Source organism: Melanostigma gelatinosum, assembly GCF_949748355.1.
Source record: "Melanostigma gelatinosum genome assembly, chromosome: 2".
Classification (NCBI taxonomy): Eukaryota; Metazoa; Chordata; class Actinopteri; order Perciformes; family Zoarcidae; genus Melanostigma; species Melanostigma gelatinosum.
In genome coordinates, this window is record NC_136635.1 from 32,051,916 (window position 1) to 32,076,943 (window position 25,028).

Here is a 25,028-nt window from a genome sequence, read left to right on the forward strand (position 1 = left end):
GAGCGCGCGAGGCTGGCGTCGACTCCACATATCAAATATATTCATGTGTTTACTGAAATACTGCGTTATTATATACTTATATACTCGTGTTTAAACAGCCATTAAGTCAGAGTCAGTGTAGACCAGTGGTGGAATGTAACCGAGTACATTTACTCTTAATATGATGGATTGTAAGGTCATTTGTTGCCCCTTCTTCGTCGACTAGTCGACTAATCGGTCGTTTTAAGACTTTCTTTCGTCGATTTCTCATATTTTTTAAGCTTTTTTTTTAAATGCTGTATGACAAACTTACCAACACATATTTCTAAAAAACACAAGATTTAAAGTTTTGTGTGACTTTCACTTTCGATTGAATCGATTAGTCGATAAACTATATGTACTACATCTCAGAGGTACATGTTGTACTTTATACTGTAGTACATCTCAGAGGTACATGTTGTACTTTATACTGTACTATATCTCAGAGGTACATATTGTACTTTATACTGTACTACATCTCAGAGGTACATATTGTACTTTATACTGTAGTACATCTCAGAGGTACATGTTGTACTTTATACTGTACTACATCTCAGAGGTACATATTGTACTTTATACTGTAGTACATCTCAGAGGTACATATTGTACTTTATACTGTACTACATCTCAGAGGTACATATTGTACTTTATACTGTACTACATCTCAGAGGTACATATTGTACTTTATACTGTACTACATCTCAGAGGTACATATTGTACTTTATACTGTACTACATCTCAGAGGTACATGTTGTACTTTATACTGTACTACATCTCAGAGGTACATATTGTACTTTATACTGTACTACATCTCAGAGGTACATGTTGTACTTTATACTGTAGTACATCTCAGAGGTACATATTGTACTTTTTACTGTACTACATCTCAGAGGTACATGTTGTACTTTATACTGTACTACATCTCAGAGGTACATGTTGTACTTTATACTGTACTACATCTCAGAGGTACATATTGTACTTTATACTGTACTACATCTCAGAGGTACATGTTGTACTTTATACTGTACTACATCTCAGAGGTACATATTGTACTTTATACTGTAGTACATCTCAGAGGTACATGTTGTACTTTATACTGTAGTACATCTCAGAGGTACATATTGTACTTTTTACTGTACTACATCTCAGAGGTACATGTTGTACTTTATACTGTAGTACATCTCAGAGGTACATGTTGTACTTTATACTGTAGTACACCTCAGAGGTACATGTTGTACTTTATACTGTAGTACACCTCAGAGGTAGGAAGTAGTTCGTCCCGGTTCAGTGCGTACTTTGTAAGGCAGCTGCAGCGCTAAAAGTAACAGCATCTTACATCAGTGATCTGGAACTCGGCTCATGTGGTGACGGATGTTAATCCGAGACGATCTACACAAACATGTGTGTCCTGCATGGACTCTCTTCAGAGCTTCTCACAATCTTCTTCCATGTCACGAGCTGTAGGAGCCGCAGAGACAGAGCAGTGATTACCTCCTTCGATAAACGTTGACACTTTAGATCAGAACCGGTGCAAATAATAAAAGGTTTGTGGCATCAGCTCAGCTACACCTCAAAAACAGGTGAACTCTGTTGACCGTGAGCATCTGGACTTGTGTTGAAGTGAATCAGTGAGAAGATGATCTGCTTACATCCCGACCAGAAGGCAAAGTGCTGCCGGGAGACTTGACCCACTACGTGGTCCCTGACGTCGGGGTGGTGGTGGACTATCTGGAGATCCTGGAGTTCAGAGAGCTGCAGGGCGTCGTCTTCACCCAGACCGCCTGCCAGGCCGTGCAGCACAGCAAAGGCCGCAGGTACGCTCGCACCCACACGCTGAGCAGGTGCACGTCTCTGAACGGAGGCTTCCTTCCTCAGGTGGTCGGCAGCACCGGCTTATTGTTCTACTAGCAAGTAGAGAAGGATGGGAGGGGGGGGTGTGTGTGTGTCAGAAAGGTTCATTCTTGAGACATGCTACGTTAAAGGAATAGTTAGATGAGGAGATGGACACCACTCTCCTTTTGGTAAATATGAACTATTACTAGCAGCTGCTTAGCTTAGCTTAGCTTAGCATTGGAACTGGAAACAAAAAAGAGATGAATCAACCAGGTAGAGACACACAATGACTGCAAAGAAACAGAAATACAACAAAGAGACACAAAACGACTACAAACCAGCTGCAAAGAGACAAGAAAGTCAATATGTGTATTACCCAAAATGTCAAACTATTCCTTTTAAATGTTGCAATTCTCTCTATGATTTAGACCTCATGGTGTGTGTGTGTGTGTGTGTGTGTGTGTGCGTGTGTGTGTCCGTGCAGGCAATACAACCGTCTGCGAAAGCTGCTCAAAGACCCTCGACATGACTGTGTGCTGTTCGCCAATGAGTTTCAAGAGTATTCCTACTGTCCACGAGAGAAAGGGGAGCGCCAGGACAAGTGGCAGACCAGGTCAGTGGTCGACGCCTTACAGACGCAAGGACTGTAATGAAGCGCGATGGTGTGCTTCATATGACTGTAGTTCAGAGTTCAGAGAGAGAAGAAGAAGCTCATCAGGGAGACGCGCTGCTGTCCCTGTTTGTGTCCTTTGATGTTGGGTATGTGCAGATAATCCAGTCTGATACGTGTTTCAATGTTGATTCACACACTGAACTGAACCACGTTTCACTTGATGTTGGACCGCAACTACGAGCAGCTGGTTCTAAACCAGCAGATTGCACCATTAAAGAGTAACTCTATCGCTTCGTCCTGTCAATTATGTAAACATCCAAAAAAGACTGAACTGTAGATTGAATTTAGTTTTATTTCTGTCTGCATACAAGAAGAAATGAGTGTTCAGAAGAACAAAAGATGTCATGTTTTCTTTCTTGTGTAACAAATTGGCTCCAAGTGCATTTTGTTGTTGCATAATGACAACAGTAAGCCTTGAACCCTTGTTTGTGGCTGCTAGTGTTAGCTACTATTAGCCATGTTACTAGCATTAGCTAATGTAGCCATATTGCTAACGCTAGCAGCCAGGACCACAACAAACAAACAAACAAACATTTTCTAAACATGGTGAAACCTACAATATTTCACTGAGACAGTTTCTTACTGGAGCGCGACCACCGGAGACTCCAGGAAGTCACGAAAGAACGTTTTGAACTATTTCTGAAGTTTAGCTTCTGAAATAGTCGTGATGCTTCTGCTCCTCTGGCTCCTTCAGCAGCTTTTAGATGAAAGTTCAGTGATGTATAAACCCTGAATTCACTTCAACTTTGGTTCAACTTGAAGAAGCTGGCGGTGCTGAACCACACGGCCCCTAGGGCCCGCCTCCTGGCTAAGCTGTCAATCAAAGATTTGTCCAGGAGGCTTTAGGGGCAATTTCACCATTTTTTATTTCCATTCAGGAAGAAGACGGGTACTATAAGCAAATAAAATATGGACTTGAGTAATTATTTGATACTCTGTCTGTTTATCTTTCCGAGGGTCCTTGAACACATCATGTGTGACTAACGTCAGAAAATGCAACCGAAACGAAGCTTAAAATTGTGATATTTCATCAAAAACATTTAGTTCTACACGTCTTAATTAAAAACATCGTCACAAATAAACCGTTTATTTTAACCAGGTTCTGTAGAAACATTAAAGTGTGAGCGCCTCAGTGAAACTATCAAGTCATGATTGATTCATCTGAGACCAACAGTCATGTGACAACAAGGAGGAGACACTCTGACTGAACTACAGGAAGTGAACACAGAGAGGAGGGCGGAGGGAGGAGGGAGGAGGGGGGAGGAGGGGGGAGGAGAGGAGAGAGGAGAGAGGAGGGAGGAGAGAGAAGAGGGGAGGGAGGAGAGAGAGGAGAGAAGAGAGAGGAGAGGAGGGAGGAGAGAGGAGAGAAGAGGGAGGAGAGAGGAGGGAGGAGGGAGGAGAGAGAGAAGAGAGAGGAGAGAGGAGAGGTTGTAAAAATGTGAATAGCGTATTATTTACAACATGTGGAGCTTCCATTTTATTTAATATATAGATTCCATTGTTTGCCAATTTTTGTAAAATGAATTATCAAATAAATTCAACTTAACTTAAATATATAATCTATGGCATAAATAACAACGAACATGTTGGAGTTCTCTCTACTTCTACTCATACGTGTGTGACTGTATTGCAAGCACATCATTTGCATAATTATTATCAATGCATCTGCAGATCAATTAGTCGTCTGCTGCAGAGATTAAACAGCCAACGAGGAAGCTGCGATACAGAAGGAAGCGATAATCAGACGCAGGAGAAGTTCTGCTTACCACCCAGATCTTTGTGACGATAAAGATGTAATTACGTGGCTCTCGGTGACGTGGTCCACCTGTGTTACGCGTTATGTCGTCCCCAAACTTCTTAGTTTCACTTTTAAAGACTTTTGTTAAAGCTGGAGCTGAAATCTGGTGTGTGTGTGTGTGTGTGTGTGTAGGTGTGTGTACTCTGCAGCAGTGTGGTACTACAACCACCTGGCCGGTATGAGGGACGTGGTGATGATCACGGAGGACCAGGAGGCCGTGGCTCAGTACAGCAGCCTCCACTCCGGAGTCTACGTCATCTCCATCAAGGTACGGGACGTCCCAGCGACGTCGTCCACCGAGGATTTGGACAATGAGACGTGTGAGGTCAGAGCGCCGGCGTTCAGCTTCACCTGGAGGCTGTTACTCGTGACGTTGTAGCGCTGCAGTGCTCTAAAGAGGACGAGGAGTCCTTCACTTTCTTGGTCTGGTTTATTAGATATGGACGTCACAGCGACTATTACGATTAGAACTGTAACAGACATTTGTGCACGAAGACCAGCTGCATGTGTTTAGTGCTTGTAGTGACAATACAAACGGTGAACACAGGAGGCTCCTAAACAACAAATCAATGCAACAAAAGAAGACATGCAGGTGTGTCTACAGGTTTTCTAGGAGTGAGAACGATGTTTCCGTGATTTAAAACATGAACTTTATTTGATTAACATTCATTCTGCTCCTCTCACAGCAGTGATGTGGACGCCCTCAAACAACATTACATCTGAAAGCTGTAATTGTTGAGTTCAGAGCCAAAAAAAACATGTTTTTACTGTTTTTTTAAAAACACTTTCAATTTGAGGTTTCACCTCGAGGAGGATTGTAGATTTTTTTTTTAATTCAATTTTTCGTGCGCTTTTATTTTGTCTGAAGAAGTTGAGGAGTTGAAACCGTGCGCTGATGAAGATTTGATCATCAGTGGAGATTAAACGTTATGACGAGTGTTGGCGTGACACAGTGGTGTCATTATTCCACAGCTGTTTATTCGTGCAATCAACATCCGATCGTAATGAGAAGTTAAAGTGAAAAACAGAAAACAGAAAACTCAGAATAAATGCTTTAGTTCACGAAGACATCACAGAATTTATGTCATAAAGGAAACAAGACGACAAAATGTACAGTCGTTCTAACGCACGAGAAAGCGGTTATTCTGAGAAACAGACAGTGGTCCGGTCTCTGCTGGAGGATCTGGGTCTGTCCACGGTGGACCGGTCTCTGCTGGAGGATCTGGGTCTGTCCACGGTGGACCGGTCTCTGCTGGAGGACCTGGGTCTGTCCACAGTGGACCGGTCTCTGCTGGAGGATCTGGGTCTGTCCACAGTGGACCGGTCTCTGCTGGAGGATCTGGGTCTGTCCACGGTGGACCGGTCTCTGCTGGAGGATCTGGGTCTGTCCACGGTGGACCGGTCTCTGCTGGAGGACCTGGGTCTGTCCACAGTGGGCCGGTCTCTGCTGGAGGATCTGGGTCTGTCCACAGTGGACCGGTCTCTGCTGGAGGATCTGGGTCTGTCCACGGTGGACCGGTCTCTGCTGGAGGATCTGGGTCTGTCCACGGTGGACCGGTCTCTGTTGGAGGATCTGGGTCTGTCCACGGTGGGCCGGTCTCTGCTGGAGTCTGAGCTGAAGGAGGTTCTGGTGAACCTGCATGAGTTCATCTGGTTTCACCAGAATCCGACCCGGTGGCTCCGATGACGAGCATCAAGAACAACTCTATAGAAACAGACCATCTTCTCTCTGATGGTCTCTGTACTGATGGAGGTCTGTAGAGGACCAGGACTACACTGAGACTGGTTCATAGAGGATCAGGACTACACTGAGACTGGTTCAGAACACTCATGCGTCTCTGGATTTGACAGGATTTTTTGGAAAACTTCTGGCCGGAGCTGCAGGCAGCACATGAGCTGTACAGCTCCATCTCCCAGGCGCTGCACGAGAAGGAGAGCGAGGCCACGGAGAGAGAGTACGCCGAACATCTGCCCGCCGAGGTCCTGGAGGCTGGAATCAAGTCTGGGCGGTACATTCAGGTACAGAACAAGTCCACCGACGTGGTTTTATGTTGAGCGGGTCTCTCTTTACAATCGCTGTTCTGATGAACAAAAGGCTTCTTGAAATGTCTAGAAAAAGTAAAAACTTGTGGACTGATGTTATGAAGCCCAAGTTTGCAGATGTTTTTTCTTTTTCTTTTTACAAACAATAAACAGGAAGTGACCATATTAGGACTGACGTCGTATACGTCTCTGGTAGAGACCTGTCAATCAGCGTGTAGCCCCGCCCTAAAGCATCCCCTGCTTTATGGTCTGTGTGACTCTAAATGGACCATAATGTACTAAATGAACATCATGCTGTATTGAAGAAGACTTGAAACTAGAGATTGAGACATAAACTCATGTTTACAATGTTTACTGAGGTAATAAATCAAGAGAGGAGTAGAGTCATTTTCTATAGACTTCTATACAACCAGAGGAGTCGCCCCCTGGTGGACACTAGAGAGAATGCAGCTTTAACACGTGAAGCAGAACAGATGTTACTGCCTGGTAGCCTCCAATGTGAAAGAGAAACATGAAACTTGATGTGGTAGAAGTACGTGTTCGGGGTTGAGGAGGCAGCAAAGGAAAGAGTTGTCAGCTCGAGAGCAGCGGAGCTGATCGAGGACAATCTGGTGAATCCAACTCGACAATTAATGTTCCTCACATCAAGATGAATCTCGTCTTTCTTTCCTTTTCTTCAGGGCACTCTGAATATCAGCAAGCACCGGGCGCACAGCGAAGCCTCCATCACGGCCGAGGGTTTCTCCAACAAGAACTCAGGTGCAGCGCTGCAGCAGCAGAACTCGGCTCGTCCGTCGCTCTTTGATATCCGCTGGCGTTGACTCTCTTCTTCTCTCTGCAGATCTGAGTTGGGGCGTGTTGGTGTGCAGCGCTAAGAACCGCAACCGGGCCGTGCACGGCGACGTGGTCGCGGTGGAGCTGCTGCCGAGGAGCGAGTGGAGAGGGAAGGACACGGCTCTGACTGAGGGTCGGGGCGAGGAGAAGAGCGGCGAGGACGGCGACGGGAAACCCATGCCGACAGGTGAGCTCACGAAACAGCAAGAGAATCATCCAGCTCAGAGGCCCGCTTCTATTCACTGCATGGAAACCATCGAAACCTCTGAGGGACTATAAGAGGACCTCGAATACTGTTCAGAGCATAATCATACACCAAGATGATTTTAAGGCAAACCTCTGGAAAAAAAGTAGAATTTTGACACTGAAACACAATCAATTCTGTCTTTCTGTACCAAAACCCTCAGGCCGCGTTGTGGGGATCCTGCAGAGGAACTGGAGGGACTACGTGGTCACTTTCCCCCCCAGAGAAGGACCTCAGCCCCAGAGCAGGAACTCCCAGCGCATCCTGGTCGTCCCCTGGGACCACCGCATCCCCAAGATCCGCATCAGCACCCAGCAGGCCGACGCCCTGCAGGTCTGGTCCCTCCATGTGTTCTTCACTCAGATCAGGAAACTGGTTCGGCTGATATAAGATCGGATCTCTTTATTACCCCCCCCCCCCAGGACCACAGAGTGGTGGTGCGCATTGATTCCTGGGAAAGCACGTCGCTCTATCCCAACGGCCACAGCGTGCGCGTGCTGGGTCGGGCTGGAGAGCTGGAGACGGAGGTCCAGACCATCCTCGTAGAGAACTGCATCCACGTGCCCCCCTTCTCCGACGCACAGGTGAGCTGGAGCTCGTCTGTGATCTTAATCTCACGCGTCCGTCGTTTGTCAAGCTTATCGCGCTTTTCTCTCCTCTCTCGTTCGCGTTGCTCATTTCATTTAGTGCAGCGCGTCCTGCTGAGAGAAGTAAATGACTGTCCGTCCTCAGCTGAGGGAGATGCCGGTGAACTCGCCCGAGAGGCCGTGGGCGGTGGATGCGGCCGAGGCGGCGGAGCGGCGGGACCTGAGGCGGAGTCACCTGGTGTTCAGCATCGACCCGCGGGGCTGCGAGGACGTGGACGACGCGCTGTCGGTGCGCGGCCTCGCCGGCGGGAAGCTGCTGGAGCTCGGGGTCCACATCGCAGACGTCGCCCACTTCGTCCCCGAGGGCTCGCTCACCGACCTGGAGGCACGGACCAGGTGAGTTCAGCTGGAAGCAACGGGGCCGACGAGATTTAAACCGTGTGTGTGTGTGTGTGTGTGTGTGTGTGTGTGTGTGTGTGTGTGTGTGTGTGTGTGTGTGTGTGTGTGTGTGTGTGTGTGTGTGTGTGTGTGTGTGTGTGTGTGTGTGTGTGTGTGTGTGTGTGTGTGTGTGTGTGTGTGTGTGTGTGTGTGTGTGTGAGATTACTTCTCTCTGTCAATCAAAGTTACTACAAAGAACTTTCATTCTGTTGATTAACAGGTAAACACAGAATAAAAACTATAAAAGTTTACAGAATATAAGAAATGAAACAAAAATAACAAATAAATGAAATTGAAAAGAAAATGAATTCAAAGCCAGCGGCTTCATCTCAAGGTCTGATCACAAATGACATTACAGAGCAAACGCACACAAAGTGTTTCCTGTTTGCAGTTGATTGCAATCATCCATGTGGCAAAGTGAAGAAGACTCCTCTTCTTCCTCCTCTGTGTCTCTGAAGGTCTACGACGTACTACCTGGCCGACCGGCGCTACGACATGCTGCCTGCTGTCCTCAGTGCAGACCTCTGCTCTCTGCTGGGGGGGGTCGACAGGTCAGTGAGCCACTCTTTCTACCTTCTGTTTCCTTAATGAGCGGAAGCAACAACCTGTCAGAGCTCAGAGAACAACCTGCTGCTCATCAGGAGCAACAAGCAGCCGATCGATGATTTCACAAAACAAGAGGAGGCGAAGACGCACACATCCGTCTACATGACGAGCTGAGGAGGAGCAAGATAACGACATCACAGACAACCTGACGTGGTCCTCGCACTCCATCCTGGTGAAGAAAGCTCAGAAAACCTCCGATGTTCTTGTAAACGTTTAACAGAGGAGCAAAAGAAAACATCCAAACATGACATGTTCAGGACAGGAGGGCTCTCCAGCGGGGGATTACAACCAGAACATCATTGAGCATCACAGATATTGGTGACAAGAGGTGCCTGCGAAGAGCTGACAGTATTTAAAAGACGAAACCAAAGAGATGCAGAAGTATCAGCTGCCGAAGCACCGGACTTCAGATCTGCTTCTTTCTGGCTGCGAGGCTCCTGAACTCATCCTCCGCCCTTATATGTGACATAGTTGTTTTCTTTCCGATGTATCAAATTGGGACTACAATCTAAGTTTCGTACCACGAGAAATAAAACCCTTGTAGCGTGACACTGATGTGCAGTCGCGTCCACTCTCCAGGTACGCCATGAGCGTGATGTGGGAGCTCGACGCACAAACCCTCGCCGTGGACAAGGTGTGGTACGGTCGCACGCTGATCCGCTCCTCCTACCAGCTCCACTACGAGCTGGCCCAGGCGCTCCTCGACGGGGAGCCGGCCGAGGTGCCGGAGCTGGACGGGCTCGGGTCGGAGGAGAGGGACGCCGAGCTGACTCGGCTCACCCGGAGTCTGGAGACGCTGACTCGTGTAGCCAGACACCTCCGGGCGCAGAGGGACCGAGGAGGAGCGCTGGAGCTGGAAGGGGTGGAGGTAGGACTGCTTCCTTTGTCCTTCTTGCTTCTTCAGAATAAAGAAGTCTTCTTTCTCAAGCTGGTGTCATCCTTTGTAATAACTGCTTTCATTCTTTCATGAAGTAACGTATGGTTAATAGTCCACTCTGATGATTTCCAGTAAATGTTTTCTTGTTCATGTCCGTTCCACGTGATCTTTAATACGTATATAAATAAAGACGATGCGCTGTGCATGATGTCGCTGTAACGACGTGGTTCCTTTGATGAATCGCTTTAATCTCAGAAAATTCAAGTTCAAGTTCATCTCTGTCCCCGTCTCCGTAGTATCCATCGTTTCACTTATAACGGCTTTAATACGCTGCAGTCTGAGACTCGTGTGATTTAAAAAAAAAAGAACATTTGTTTTTATATATATATAAAAAAAAGAATTTCTTCTTTTTTTTTGGATAAAAAATAATAAAAATGAATAATCTATAATCATATACAAATTAATATATAAAAATAAATAAATTGTCTTTCAGGATAAGACACCAAAACCATTACTGTTTGTCTCTGAATGTGTTCCCGCTTCGCTACTCTCAGCTCAGCTCGTACATCTTTTAAAATCGGTCACAAATTTATTGTTTCATGTTGAGAAAAAAGGCTCCGTAAATTCCTAAAACAGCTGTCGTGGAAATGGTGCATTTGTTGGGGACTATTTTCTACGCGACATAAAAGTCCTGAGTGTATTTTTGAAATCCCTCCTCAGGTGCGAGCCCAGCTGGACGAGGAGAGGAACATCACAGCCCTGGTCCCCCGTCAGCCGCTGGAGGTCCACGAGACCGTGGCCGAGTGCATGATCTACGCCAACCACTGGGTGGCGCGCAAGATCCAGGAGGCCTTCCCTCACCAGGCCCTGCTGAGGCGGCACCCGCCGCCACGGCAGGAGTTCTTCAGCCAGCTGGTGGACAGCGCCGCCGCCCGGGGATTCGCCATCGATACCGGGTGACTGATTTTATGAAGCTGTGTGTGTCTTCACATGTTTGTTGTACAGAACATGAGCATTACAACAACAAACACCACCTGATCCTCACGAGAAACCTTTGTTTTCACAGATGAAGAATGAAAGGGAACTGAGCAATAATGTCTGACTGTCGTATTCTAACGGGTGGTTCTGTTCCTCCAGGACCAACAAGGCTCTAGCGGACTCTCTGGATCGAGCTGTGGACCCACAGGACCCGCTGGTGAACAGGCTGCTGAGGATCATGGCCACTACTGCCATGTCACAGGCTGTGTACTTCTCCACTGGTCTCCAGTCTCAGGACCAGTTCTACCACTACGGTACGCAATGTCTTTACAACATCCTCCGCTTTGTATTGTCTCAACAACGAATGCTGACGGAGGTGGCGTGAGATAACGTGCTGCGGTGTTATCGGATCTCGGTGTCGGCCGATACTTGGACGTCGGTATCGGGAAGGAAAAACGTCATCTGAGCGTCTCTGATTTTTAGACTTCAAAGAAGATGAACATGTTTTCTGGTGAACTGTGCTGACGTTGCTTTCTTTGTTTTAGGACTGGCTCTGGACCGCTACACTCACTTCACCTCGCCCATCCGCCGCTATGCCGACATCGTGGTGCACCGCCTCCTCGCCGCGGCGCTCGCCGTGGACCGCGGGTTGGACAGAGCAGTGGCCGGTAACAAAGAGCTGGAGGAAGCGGCTCATCATATCAACAACAAGAACCGGGTCGGTGCTGTGCTTTTGTGGTTCACTTCTGTCAATGTACGTGAAGAATCTCCTCTGACCGCTCCGCCTCTGTGTGGCGTCCTCAGGCGGCCCAGCAGGCCCAGAAGTCGTCCACGGAGCTGTTTCAGTGTCTCTACTTCAAAGACAGAGACCCTCAGTCGGACCGGCGCTGTGTGGCCGACGCCGTCATCTACTCCATCCGAGACAACGGCGTGTTGGTGTTTGTCCCCGAGTACGAATACTTTCAGCTTTTCATTGTCAAACCAAGTGTCAGTCAATTCTATGTTCAAATGTTCAAAGGACGAAGATTGAATTACATGAAAACAACGTGTGAGTCCGTCTCACAACAGAGCTGCAACCATGACGTCTCTCGCTCTCTCTCTCTCTCTCGCTCTCTCTCTCTCTCTCGCTCTCTCTCTCTCTCTCCTCCTCTCTCTCTCCCCCCCTCTCCCTCTCTCTCTCTCTCTCCCTCCCTCTCTCTCTCCCTCCCTCTCTCTCCCCTCCTCCCCCTCTCTCTCCCCCCTCTCTCTCCTCTCCCTCTCTCTCCTCTCTCTCCCCTCTCCTCTCTCTCCCCCCCTCTCCTCTCTCCCCCCCTCTCCTCTCTCCCCCCCTCTCCCTCTCTCTCCCCTCCCTCTCTCCTCTCCCTCTCTCTCTCCCCCCCCCCTCTCTCCCCCCCCCCCCCCCCCCCTAGGTACGGTGTTAAAGGGCCGGTGTACATGAGGAATCGAGAGGGTGAGGTGGTGGGGGTCGGTCAGGGCGGCTGCTGTGAGTGGCAGAGCGGCTCCGTGCGGCGACACTCTGACCACATCAGCACCACGTCCAGCTGCGGCACCTCCACCTTCAGACTGTTCGACCACATCACTGTGAGTCGCGTTTATTCATTTGTTTATGTTTACGTGTATATCGTGGGTGTTTATTTGTTAGTTTGTATTTGAACGTCTTCCGGGCTCTTTCCTCACAAGATGGAAGTTATTTGTCAAACAATCTATTTTCTCGTTTTTGGCAAAGAACTTAAATAACAAAGTAAAATGTTTGATGAATAAAGTTTCTGCTTCCATTCCTCTGATTTCATGTTTTTTGGTTCCATATTCAAACCCTAATTCTTTGTGTAAATGTGATACACCAGGCTGAACACCAACATGTGATGTCCCCTTTGTTTACCTTGTTTTGCTATGAATTGTGGGTAATTCTCTTGGGCAAAATCTGCAGAAATGTGGACGAACAGAAACATGCTGACAAAGGACTCAAACACTGGAGGGTCTGACAGACAGAACTAAACCCTCACAGACTTACAGGGAGTCTGAGGGTTTAGAGAGGTCATCGCTGGCATTCTCCTGCTTCTTCTTCTCCTTCTCCTCCTTCTCCTCCTCCTGCTTCTTTTTCTCCTCCTGCTTCTTCTCCTCCTGCTGCTTATTCTTCTTCTGCTTCTTCTTTTTCTTCTCCTCCTGCTTCTTCTTCTTCTCCTCCTGCTTCTTCTTCTTCTTCTCCTCCTGCTTCTTCTTCTTTTTCTCCTGCTGCTTCTTCTGCTTCTTCTTCTTCTTCTTCTTCTTCTCCTCCTCCTCCTCCTCCTCCTCCTCCTCCTCCTTCATCATCTCCTGCTCCTTCTTCTTCTTCTTCTCCACCTTTGCAGGCGCTTTGCTGCATCAGCGTGTTGCATCGTCGCCTGTGCAAACAAGAGACCCGGTCTTTAAGGCATCGCTCCACAGCCCTGCAACTGGTTTTCATAATTAGAAGTATCATTTGTTGTGATGAATATTCTTACAAATATTGCGATATTAACTTGAGCGTCATCATCCATCCCTGAATCCTTGAGTCCTCACCGATGTCGACATGTTTGTTAGTTTAACCGGCCGTGCGGTGACGTGCGAGTCCTCCTCCACAGGTGCGTATCTCGGTGCGCTCGCTGCATTGCCACGCGGACGCTCTGAACCTGGAGGTCGTCAGCAACGAGCCGCACCGCGGCGCCGCAGAACCCCGGCGGCCGAGCTCGCAGGGCCGCAGCCGGCTGGTCCAGGAGGTGGTGCGTCTGGCCGAGGAGGCGACCCAGCAGGCCCAGGAGAAGGCGGCCCGGCGGCCCAAACTCTCCAGAGAGGAGAGAGAGTTCAGCCAGAGCAAGACTCCCAATCTGTACTCCCTCCTGGAGGAGGTCCGGGAGCTGGCTCTGATGGACCCGGAGGCCGCTTCACGGGTCGCTGCGACGACGGCGTGAAGCGGCGTAAAGTTTTTAAATAGACGACTGGAAACACGAACACAGAATCAGAACTCTTTCATACCTTTCTTCAGCGTTGAGTGAATCATGATGGAAGATTTTATCATCCGCATACTCATCATTTAGACAAATGTTCAACAATGCAAAGTGTGAATTTGTTATTAGAGGAGTTTATCATGTTGGTCCACAGACTCTGATTATTGCATAAATAAAGAACATAAATGTATTAATAAGATGAGATCAGACTTTTCTTCATAAAGTTTATTGTTTGGCATTAAAAAAACAAAAGATGGAAACTAAGCCTCGATTGATCAATAACACAAAAGAACGTGCTGCACTGATGATGCGTGAACAACAAAGATACACAAACACCGACATTTATTACAAACTACATCCTGCTAATAAAATATGAAGAAACATCAGTTTCATTTAAAGCTGCTGACACAATAAAACAACAGATGTGGGATCAGTGTGTATGTATTTATGTATTTCAGATGGAAACAGGAATTCTGAATTTGAACAAAGTTGCAAATTACAAGACAATTTATGCATCAATTTAATTTGTTGCCAAAACAAAAATAAATTCTGGCTTTCAATCTCAGAGCGCTAATCTCCGTCCTCACACACGCTGCCGGACCTCAGTGAGACCGGGTCCTTGGACCTCAGTGAGACCGGGTCCTTGGACCTCACAGAGACCGGGTCCTTGGACCTCAGTGAGACCGGGTTCTTGGACCTCACAGAGACCGGGTCCTTGGACCTCAGTGAGACCGGGTTCTTGGACCTCAGTGAGACCGGGTTCTTGGACCTCAGTGAGACCAGGTTCTTGGACCTCAGTGAGACCAGGTTATTGGACCTCAGTGAGACCGGGTTCTTGGACCTCACAGAGACCGGGTCCTTGGACCTCAGTGAGACCGGGTTCTTGGACCTCAGTGAGACCAGGTTCTTGGACCTCACAGAGACCGGGTTCTTGGACCTCAGTGAGACCGGGTTCTTGGACCTCAGTGAGACCAGGTTCTTGGACCTCAGTGAGACCAGGTTCTTGGACCTCACAGAGACCGGGTTCTTGGACCTCAGTGAGACCGGGTTCTTCTTCTCTCTCACTGTGAGGCGATTCAGCAGGAAGCTCAGAGTCTGTGTGTGGAAGCTGGCTGGGTTCTTCCTGTTGTTGTTGTTGTGTGCTGCTGGCTGGCTCCGCCTCTAAAGCCTCCACCTCCTCATCCCGGTCTTTAGAATTGTTGAGGACGTTTGTCGGTTCATCTGCTGACGAGTCGACGGTCTGAGAGTCTGAAGGATCTGGTGGAAGACATTTTAGATCAGATGTCAGTCAATGTTTACATATATTATATTATATTATATATCATGTTTGAATACCTACTGTTTGAGAGGGGACACGCACGCACACCGTAGTGTTTTTCCTGTTATGTTGCATTAAAAACTGGAATTCAAATGTAATTTTACTTGGATTTGATGTAACGGATCTCCACAAAATAATCAAAATTGGCAAAGTTCAGTCAAATAAAAACAGAAATTGTTTTAAAAACGATTCTAATGCTGCGTTCACACCGGTCACGTTGATTTTTTGACGCGCGTCGAGATTACATACAAAGTCTCTGCACAGACGCGATGAGACTGGCGCGCCGCGATTTTGCGATGGCGCGGCGCGTTGGACGCGTTATTGCAGTGCGGTGGACGCGGTAGACGCGTTGGACGCCGCAAAATCGGCAACGCGCGAGTTGAAATTTTTCTACTTCAGCGACATAATCGCGTGGCGCTGTGGCGCGATAGCCTATCAGCGTTGAGTTGCTCCCCCTGTCATCACTGGCTTCCTGCCGTTGTTGAATCAGGAAATAAATCCTGTAGCCGTCTGTGTTCACCCAGAGCTCTACGATACCTCATATCAACAGAGACCGGACCAAACTATGTGTATGCATGTGTGTGTGTGTGTGTGTGTGTGTGTGTGTAAACCATACGGTACAAACAATGAATAGACGCTGCCGTGTTTACGTCTACGTGACGTTATTGAGTGCTGGTGGAGCTGCTACGATGTTAGCATAGCCTAGCACCGATCCATCAGAGCTCCATTGAGAAGACAAGTAGCCTACAAATCGGTATCATTTCGTAGTTATTTCGGAGTCCCTTTTTGTCGGTTTATTGCCGTTGAATCACAGCCAAATCAGTTGATGTTGTGTTCCTACAGCTGTAGTAAACAGCGACCGGTGGCTTGCTAGACACAGTGAATACAGCTCGATACAATCCACGGAGCTCCTCTGAACAATATTATGAACCAGACATGACGGCGTTTGGCATTCCGATGTTTGAGGGACTTCCACAACACGTACAAAGCAGCAATTGTCCTTATTCCTTTCACGGTTGACAGCGGAAAGAAATGGCGGCCAGGTGAACGGCTTCCAGGACGATAAACCACGCCCCCTCTCCGGCGCTACGAGATTTTGCGGCGTTTGGTGTGAACACGACCGGCGGCGCGTTGGACGCGATTGTGCAGTGCGTCAAAAAATCAACGCGACCGGTGTGAACGCAGCATTAGAAATAAAAGACTGGGGAGTGGTGCGTGCATATGTTGCTATCAAGCTCTTAAATAAGCAGTGTTCATAAACTCATAAAACCAGAATATTATCACTACGTCCCAATACATTCTGACCCACAATCCTTTGCACAGCAGATATATGAGCGAGAGAGTTCAAAGGGCTTCTTAGGGGCAGCTCGTACTAGAAGTAAGAAGAAAGAGTGAGACCTGCAGCTAAGATCGAATGCCGCTTCATGAGGTCAATACTCCAACATGTGCAGACTGGCCTGACGAGGACGCAGCTGTGCGTCGTGTTGGTGACGGTCTGAGGTTTGTCTGCATCATTAATAGACAACGACTGAACGAGATCAGCTCTCAGCAGAAGTTCCTCTCACCCGTTGGCTGCTGGCGGGCCAGCCGCCTCTCCAGCGCTCGCAGTCGGTTCAGCTCCATGCGTCTACGCTGCTCCTCCGTCAGGGAGGGAGCCGGGGGGGAAGCCGGAGCGGCCGGAGCGGAGCGGACCGGAGCCGGCAGGTCGTTAAAGCTCGAGCTGTTGAACGGATCCGGATCCCCAAAAACGTGAGATCCAGGAGCTGCTTCTTCTTCTTCACCTAAAGCGAGACACATTGGACAGAACGTGGATTCAGAGAATACATTTCAACATTACTCACTCTCATATAAGTCTTATTGTTTGTGTGGCCTCATCCTCGGGTCGGTCTCACAGAGCAGAACAAACAGCTGATGAATGCTTCTTTACTCTTCTGGATGTTACTGATTATAGAAAAGCTCCTCTGTAGCGTTCACTCTCCAGATCTCAGCCAATTAAAACTCGTTCCTGAGTCCAGTGTGACACAACGACCATCAACATATACGGTAACTGTGATCATTTGACCTGATATTGCAAAATGCTTTGTGACATTAGAGGGAATGATCAGTTTCAGATCACGATCCTAAGATGATTATTGTGCGATTGTTGCAGATTTGTACCAAACAAAGAGGTTTTCTTACAACATGGAACCACACAGGAACACGAGGGGTTCTGGGTAATTGAGCAGAACTGATCTCATGAAGTCTGAAATACAAACCAATGACCGCACAGAAGGAAACTTAATGTCATCGTCTCCAACGCTTTGCTGCAGCAGGGAACCCTTTTCTGCACCAGAAGTATAATTTAGCGGCACTATGCAGCAGGGTCGGAAATATACTTTCGTTTATTAGAAATGAACTGAGTCTGACACTGAACGTCCATCTGCTCAATGAAGGAATAACAGTTTAGATATATTACATGTTTCAATGACACCGTAGCTTCCAGGAACGCACTGTTTCACATTAATGTAAAGATAAAGCATCAATACATTTGTGTTCATACAAGGTTGTTGTTTTAACTATGTTGTGTAGGTCCATCAAATAAAATCCAAATAAAAAACACTTTAAATTCCAGGTTGTAATGCCAACGAAATAGGAAAAACACAAAGTGAACTTTACTAAACCTCTGCCAACAATTCACCTGCATTTGAGTGGTGGCAGGAGTTCATTACAGACTCTGATCCCGGTCTATATGGAGCTCATTACAGACTCTGATCCCGGTCTATATGGAGCTCATTACAGACCCTGATCCTGGCCTATATGGAGCTCATTACAGACCCTGATCCTGGCCTATATGGAGCTCATTACAGACCCTGATCCCGGCCTATATGGAGCTCATTACAGACCCTGATCCCGGCCTATATGGAGCTCATTACAGACCCTGATCCCGGCCTATATGGAGCTCATTACAGACCCTGATCCCGGCCTATATGGAGCTCATTACAGACCCTGATCCCGGCCTATATGGAGCTCATTACAGACTCTGATCCCGGCCTATATGGAGCTCATTACAGACCCTGATCCCGGCCTATATGGAGCTCATTACAGACTCTGATCCCGGCCTATATGGAGCTCATTACAGACCCTGATCCCGGCCTATATGGAGCTTATTACAGACCCTGATCCCGGCCTATATGGAGCTCATTACAGACCCTGATCCCGGTCTATATGGAGCTCATTACAGACTCTGATCCCGGTCTATATGGAGCTCATTACAGACCCTGATCCCGGTCTATATGGAGCTCATTACAGACTCTGATCCCGGCCTATATGGAGCTCATTACAGACCCTGATCCCGGCCTATATGGAGCTCATTACAGACTCTGATCCCGGCCTATATGGAGCTCATTACAGACCCTGATCCCGGCCTATATGGAGCTCATTACAGACCCTGATCCCGGCCTATATGGAGCTCATTACAGACCCTGATCCCGGCCTATATGGAGCTTATTACAGACCCTGATCCCGGCCTATATGGAGCTCATTACAGACCCTGATCCCGGTCTATATGGAGCTCATTACAGACCCTGATCCCGGTCTATATGGAGCTCATTACAGACTCTGATCCCGGTCTATATGGAGCTCATTACAGACCCTGATCCCGGTCTATATGGAGCTCATTACAGACCCTGATCCCGGCCTATATGGAGCTTATTACAGACCCTGATCCCGGTCTATATGGAGCTCATTACAGACCCTGATCCCGGCCTATATGGAGCTCATACTTCATGTTTCAGATGAATTCATATGAAAGGTTTTCTTACCACCCATAAAGTCCTCGTGGGTCAGCGGCATGTCAAGTCGAATCCGTTTGAGACACGTCTGCAGGAAACAAAGGAAATTAATAATTACTCGAATACTAATTAATGCTACGATAAGTACATTTCATTGAAATGATCTTCCTCCCACCTGCACGTCCTTCTTGTTGCCGAGCTTCTCCACTTTGTCGATAAAATCTTCAAACTGCAGTTTTGGGTACAACCTGTGAGCCCAGTTCTCCATCTTGTGCATCAGCAGCCGCAGGTCCTCAGCCTGGTGGAACCAAAACACACCGTGAGGCTGAACGCGATGAGATATGATTCAATACTTTGTGAACGACTCCACGTCGTCTGCTCTCTGCTCTCACCTCGTGCCCTCTGCCTTTGAAACGGACATTATCGAACAGAGTTCGTAGAGCTGGAAGTCCTCTTTCTGAGATCAGCCTGAAGAGGAAAATACACAAAACCTCTGTCATATGATCCACTGTTTGTACAAAAGAGGATGTTATGGTAGGTAATGTCTGTCTCTCTCTCTCTGTCTGTCTGTGTCTCTGTCTCTCTCTCTCTCACACACACACACACACACACACACACACCCCAAAACTATTCACCCTGCTTACCGTTTTTCCGGTTATGTTGCATTAAAAACTGTATTTAATGGATTTCTATTTGGATTTTTGGATCAAAAAAGAAAAATGTTTTTCAAAAGTATTATAAGAAATAAGAAACAGTGTGAAAGCTAATCTCCGAGGCCTCCTGGTGCGTTCCTCACAGTACGTCTCATGCGGGTGTGTGAGGTACCTCTGAGAGTCCAGCTTGGGTTGAGGCCTCTTCACTCCTTTCCTCTTCGCAGCAGGAACGTCCACCAGCTTGGACTCATCTCCGTCTTCCTCCGCTGCATCAACACATGACAGCAGCTCAGTTACCATCTGGATCTACCATCACTCTCCACTCTCTCGGTGTGACCTGGCTTCAAACGCCGAATATCTTCTTCTTCTTCTCACCGTCATCAGAAGGCTGTCCGGCCTCTCGTCCTCCCTGACCCGGGGAGTGAGGAGGGGGGAGGGGAGGGAAGGTCTCGTCCTCTAGGTTGTCAAACCGGCCGTTCACCATGGTGAGCAACTGCTGGAGGAAAAGTTAAAATACCAGCCATAAATCATTATAACTGTATTTAGACATGTATCCATTCCATCATTATGGTGCGTTCACACCGGTCGCGCTGATTTTTTGACGCGCGTCGAGATTACATACAAAGTCTATGCACAGACGCGATGAGACTGGCGCGCCTCGATTTTGCGATGGCGCCGCGCGTTGGACGCGTTATTGCAGTGCGGTGGACGCGGTGGACGCGTTGGACGCCGCAAAATCGCCAACGCGCGAGTTGAAATTTTTCAACTTCAGCGACATAATCGGGTGACGCTGTGGCGCGATAGCCTATCAGCGTTGAGTTGCTGCCCCCGTCATCAGTGCCGTAGCTCCTGCGGTGCTGAATCGTAAACAATGGAGGACAAATTAATAGTGGCGGTTTTGTGGCTTCCCCGAGCTCTACGATACGTCGTCGTATCTCTACCGCGACCGAACTAAAAAGGATATGGCATGGAGGAAAGTAGGTGAGGACGTCGGACAACCTGGTAAGTTATTATTATGTCTTTGTTACTTGATTCTAGCTATCGGTTGTAATTTACTAACTAGCTATATGAACCATGTTAGCATGAAAGCTAGCCCAACCACCGGCTTTCACACTAAATACGTTATGCGTTCCTTGTCAGATGAGATTTGCCGACGGAAGTGGAAGACTCTCAGGGACACGTATTTGAGAAAGAGGAGACAGAGAGAAAGAGTGGCTCAGGAGCAGGGCCATCAAAGAAATGGAAGTACTCTGCGGTTATGTCTTTCCTCAACCCCTTCGTGACTCCCAGGGAGAGTAGCGGTAACATGGGGAGGGTCGAGGGAGACAGTACCGCAGAGTACTTCACAGATGCAGGACCAGACCAGGACGACATGTCAGAGGCAGCAACAGGGCCATCTGAGATTGACAGGAGAGGTTTGTTGAAGTGAAGACACAAAAGCACAGCATAGTTAAGTCATACAGAAAATATTACTACAGCTGAAGTAGTAACGACAGGCCAAATCAGTGCAAGAGGTTTGTTTTTTTCATTTGGCAAAGCCTGGTTCTGTATAGTCTTCATACTTATTAAAAAAAATGTTTCATGAGCAAAAATAAATTATAATAAAGGAGCTTTGAACTCTGGGCTCCGGATCTTAAACCACTATACTGTCATAGCTTTGAAGGCAAATTACTATTCAATTAAAGCAGCACTTTTGAGTCATACAATTGTTTTATTGTTCATGTTCAAAGATGAAACAGCTTGGTCATCAGAGGACGGTGAGGAAGAACCTCAAGGTGCTGCTGCTGCTCCTCCTCCTGCTGCTCCTCCCGCTCCTGCTCCACCCATGGGTATGTACATCACAAAAGTTGGATTGCATTTTTTTGTATGAATACAATTTATGCATTCATGGTATGTTTTTCACAATTACAAATATTTACTTTACAAGCTATTGTAGTGATGGGATGCAATAGTTTCACGAAATATGTTGTTTCCATGTCATACAGGAAAAAGAAGGGCCCCAAAAAGGCCAACAGGGATCGAGAAGCAGCAGGAGATAGAGAAGCGCCTTCTGCAGGCATTGGAGAGAGACACCCCCCTGCTCCACCAGCTCCACCAGCTCCACCACAATCTGAGGATGAACTCTTCATGAGGAGCCTGGTTCCTTCCCTGGAAAGATTGCCACGCCAGCAAAAGGAATATATAAAATTGCAATTTCACAAATTAATTTATGATGCCAGCACTGTGGTGCTGAATTTGGAACATTTGGATTAGACATCTGGGGGACAATCTTTCCAGGGAACGAACCAGGAATTAAAAAAAAACAATTAGTTTGTATTTTGTAAAAATTAGTTTGTTTTTGTATATGTTTTTCTATACATTTTCAATAAATCAATGCACTTCATTTCATGTTACTTTGTCCATGTTCTTTATTGTAGTTTTACAAGAAAACTTAAGGATACAACTATATATATATATATATATATATATATATATATATATATATATATATATATATAGTGAAGGACACACTGCTACAACATATATTAAGTAACATTGCAGGAAGTTTGCTCAGTAGTAATGTGTGGGTGGCTCTTAAAAGAGCTGTTTTGGATGTGCTTGAACACGGTGTCTTGCCATGGGAAGATCTGGAATTAGCAGGGGCTTTGAGGACAACATGCTTTCCATCCAGTGCTCCACAGCAGAGAGGAAAATTCCACCGCTCCTCAAACTGCACAGCAATTGATCTCCACTCCTCTGTGGTGAGCACAGCCATGAACTCCTCCACAAGGCAGTCCCAAATAGCTGTGGCAACATCTGGGACAATACCGGAGACAGTGGAGACCCCGACACGGAAGCTGTTTGCGATGGTCCTAAAGGAGTCACCAGTAGCAAGATATCTGCAGCACAGAAGAACATTCAATTTAACAGAGTTATTGAACATACTGTAGCTGCTAATAGAAGTAGTTTTTATTGATATGACTGCACAGCTGCTGTCATGAATAATAAACATCTTAAATGCTGGTGATTTTGGTAAGATTACGTTATTTTGAGTATTGTCGGACTTCGGATCCATCATGGATCCAAACTCCATTCAGAAAAACTATGTTAAAGTGGCTTCCTTGCCCTGTTGTGGACCGACAAAGCCTGAACTTATTTCATTCTTTCATTAATTCATTTTATGGAACTGCCACTCACCGGAGACAGACGGACAGGCGCTCCGCAGCTGAGATGGAACGCCTGTAGTAGGTGTCCAGTCGACAAATCCTGGGACCGACCCGAGCCAACAGGTCATCAAACTGGCTAATGGTTAGCCGCATGTAGCGCTGGAAGCGGTAGTCATCCAGACGTAGTTCCTGGAGAAGTCTGTGAAATTCACCGAGCTGTGTTCGTCTACGGATGCTGTTATGGACCCAGAGACGACTGCGTTTGGCATTCCGACGTTTGAGGGACTTCCACAACACGTACAGAGCAGCAATTGTCCTTATTCCTGTCATGGTTGACGGCGGAAAACAATGGCGGCCAGATGGAGGCTTCCAGGACGATAAACCACGCCCCCTCTCCGGCGCTACGAGATTTTGCAGCGACCGGTGTGAACACAACCAGCGGCGCGTTGGACGCTTTTTTGCAGTGCGTTGGACGCTTTTTTGCAGTGCGTCAAAAAATCAACGCGACCGGTGTGAACGCAGCATTACACATGAAGTATTTATTTATTTGCACTGTTTGTATAGTTTACAACTTACAGAGCAGTTAACTACATATGATATATATATATATATATATATATATATATATATATATATATATATATATATATATATATATATATATATATATATACATACATACATATACACATACATATGATATATATATATATATATATATATATATATATATATATATATATATATATATATATATATATATATATATATATATATATATATATATACATACATACATATACACATACATATGATATATATATATATATACATACATACATATACACATACATATGATATATATATATATATACATATATATATATATATACATATATATATACATATGATATATATATATATATATATATATATATATATATATATATATATATATATATATATATATACATATACATATGATATATAGACATATATATATATCTATATATCATATAACTTTAGGAAGGGAGTGGAGCATCAAAGGACTGTTAGAGACAGGAGACAAACAAGTTCAGGTTAAAAGAACTTCATGTACATTTATGAATGGAACGGGTTTAACATCCAGAATATAACTTTTATATGAAGTATTTTTTCTTTATAGATAATAAAGTATTTTTTAATTCAAATTGTATTCATAGTCTTTTTTTCCCCATTCATAAATAATCGTTTTTGTTTACAAATAAAGTATTTTTTAAATTTATAATTGTATTTATAAATAAAGTATTTATTTTATTTTATATATAAATAACATTATTGTGTTTAAATGACAGTCATAAAGTCATGATGTTACACACTCCGGTGCAGTAGGTGGCGTTGGTTCGTACTCCGCCAAATAGACTGAAAAGAAGACGAAGAAGAAAAAGACGGCGGTAAACGTAAAGACCGCTATGCTAACACTATGCTAACGTTAAGCTAACTACGAGCTGCTGAGATAACGTTACTTTGGCTAGCTTACGTTAGCTAACATGTACGATAAGCTGCTGTCAGCACAATAGTAAAACACGAGTCACCAAAATAACTATAGCTTATACAAATACGACGTTGTAGTTCAAACTGAATACTTTATAACTTTATAATATTGACTTACCACTCACTTGTCTGTTGAGCGAAGCACCAAATGTCAAGTTAGCCACACCCACTTCCGGTACAAATATTTTCTCTTTTCAAAATAAAGTCCCACCGATTCATTCATAAATTAACGGTGAAATTAATATATAAAAAAGTAAATTTAGAAGTTACTAATGTACAGATGTTTTTGAAAAAAATCCTGAAATCCTGGCTATGACTTTGCCTTTCAGTTTGTTTGAGTTGTTTTAATGTGTATTTAATTTCTGTCAGTATAGTTCAGTGATCAAAAATAGTTTCACTGAAAAAGAAACAGATTCAATATTATTGTTAACTATAATTGCATGTTTAGTATGTTGGTTTCCCTGATTTATATCCAGATAAGGGCTTTTAATTTGAAGGATAGAACGCTGTGCAGGAAAAGGTGTTTCTGTGATTTATCTGATCAATTCATATCAATAACCAGCTCCATTTAAGTCTTAACATGTATTTATTTGAAGTGTATGATCCACAGAGTTACACGTTATCTCCATCACTCTTATTTCTTTATTTTACAAACCTTTTGACAATAAACCATATTTTCTCTGCAGTTAGTTTGAGTCAAACTACCACTCAAGAAC

General features: G+C 45.8%; 2 protein-coding genes and 1 long non-coding RNA gene across 4 annotated transcripts; 2 read left to right on the plus strand and 1 right to left on the minus strand.

Annotated features, from left to right (window-relative positions):
- Nucleotides 1–2,356: 2,356 nt before the first annotated feature.
- dis3l (DIS3 like exosome 3'-5' exoribonuclease) lies at nt 2,357–14,060 on the plus strand. Its single transcript, XM_079287946.1, has 16 exons — nt 2,357–2,464; nt 4,455–4,590; nt 6,174–6,341; nt 7,046–7,124; nt 7,207–7,386; nt 7,607–7,776; nt 7,866–8,027; nt 8,176–8,426; nt 8,927–9,019; nt 9,654–9,942; nt 10,672–10,907; nt 11,089–11,243; nt 11,475–11,647; nt 11,734–11,879; nt 12,339–12,510; nt 13,530–14,060. Exons 2-16 carry the CDS (start codon nt 4,501–4,503, stop codon nt 13,854–13,856), a joined length of 2,691 nt encoding a protein of 896 aa, XP_079144072.1. The 5' UTR covers nt 2,357–2,464; nt 4,455–4,500; the 3' UTR covers nt 13,857–14,060.
- A 47-nt stretch (nt 14,061–14,107) lies between these two features.
- On the minus strand, nt 14,108–24,450 carry tipin (timeless interacting protein). 2 transcript variants are annotated; one of them, XM_079288063.1, is made up of 9 exons: nt 24,431–24,450; nt 20,009–20,129; nt 19,806–19,899; nt 19,373–19,448; nt 19,156–19,278; nt 19,011–19,068; nt 16,776–16,991; nt 14,926–15,149; nt 14,108–14,613 (listed from the first exon to the last, which is right to left on the minus strand). In XM_079288063.1, the coding sequence occupies exons 2-9, from the start codon at nt 20,115–20,117 to the stop codon at nt 14,476–14,478; spliced, it is 1,038 nt and encodes a 345-aa protein (XP_079144189.1). In that variant the 5' UTR covers nt 20,118–20,129; nt 24,431–24,450; the 3' UTR covers nt 14,108–14,475. The 2 variants fall into 2 exon arrangements, with proteins under 2 accessions (XP_079144189.1, XP_079144188.1); XM_079288062.1 differs by having other exon boundaries at nt 14,483–15,149.
- LOC306791415 lies at nt 20,458–22,015 on the plus strand. Its single transcript, XR_013772746.1, has 3 exons — nt 20,458–20,635; nt 21,364–21,462; nt 21,619–22,015. It is a non-coding gene; the product is annotated as an uncharacterized lncRNA (long non-coding RNA).
- Nucleotides 24,451–25,028: the final 578 nt, after the last annotated feature.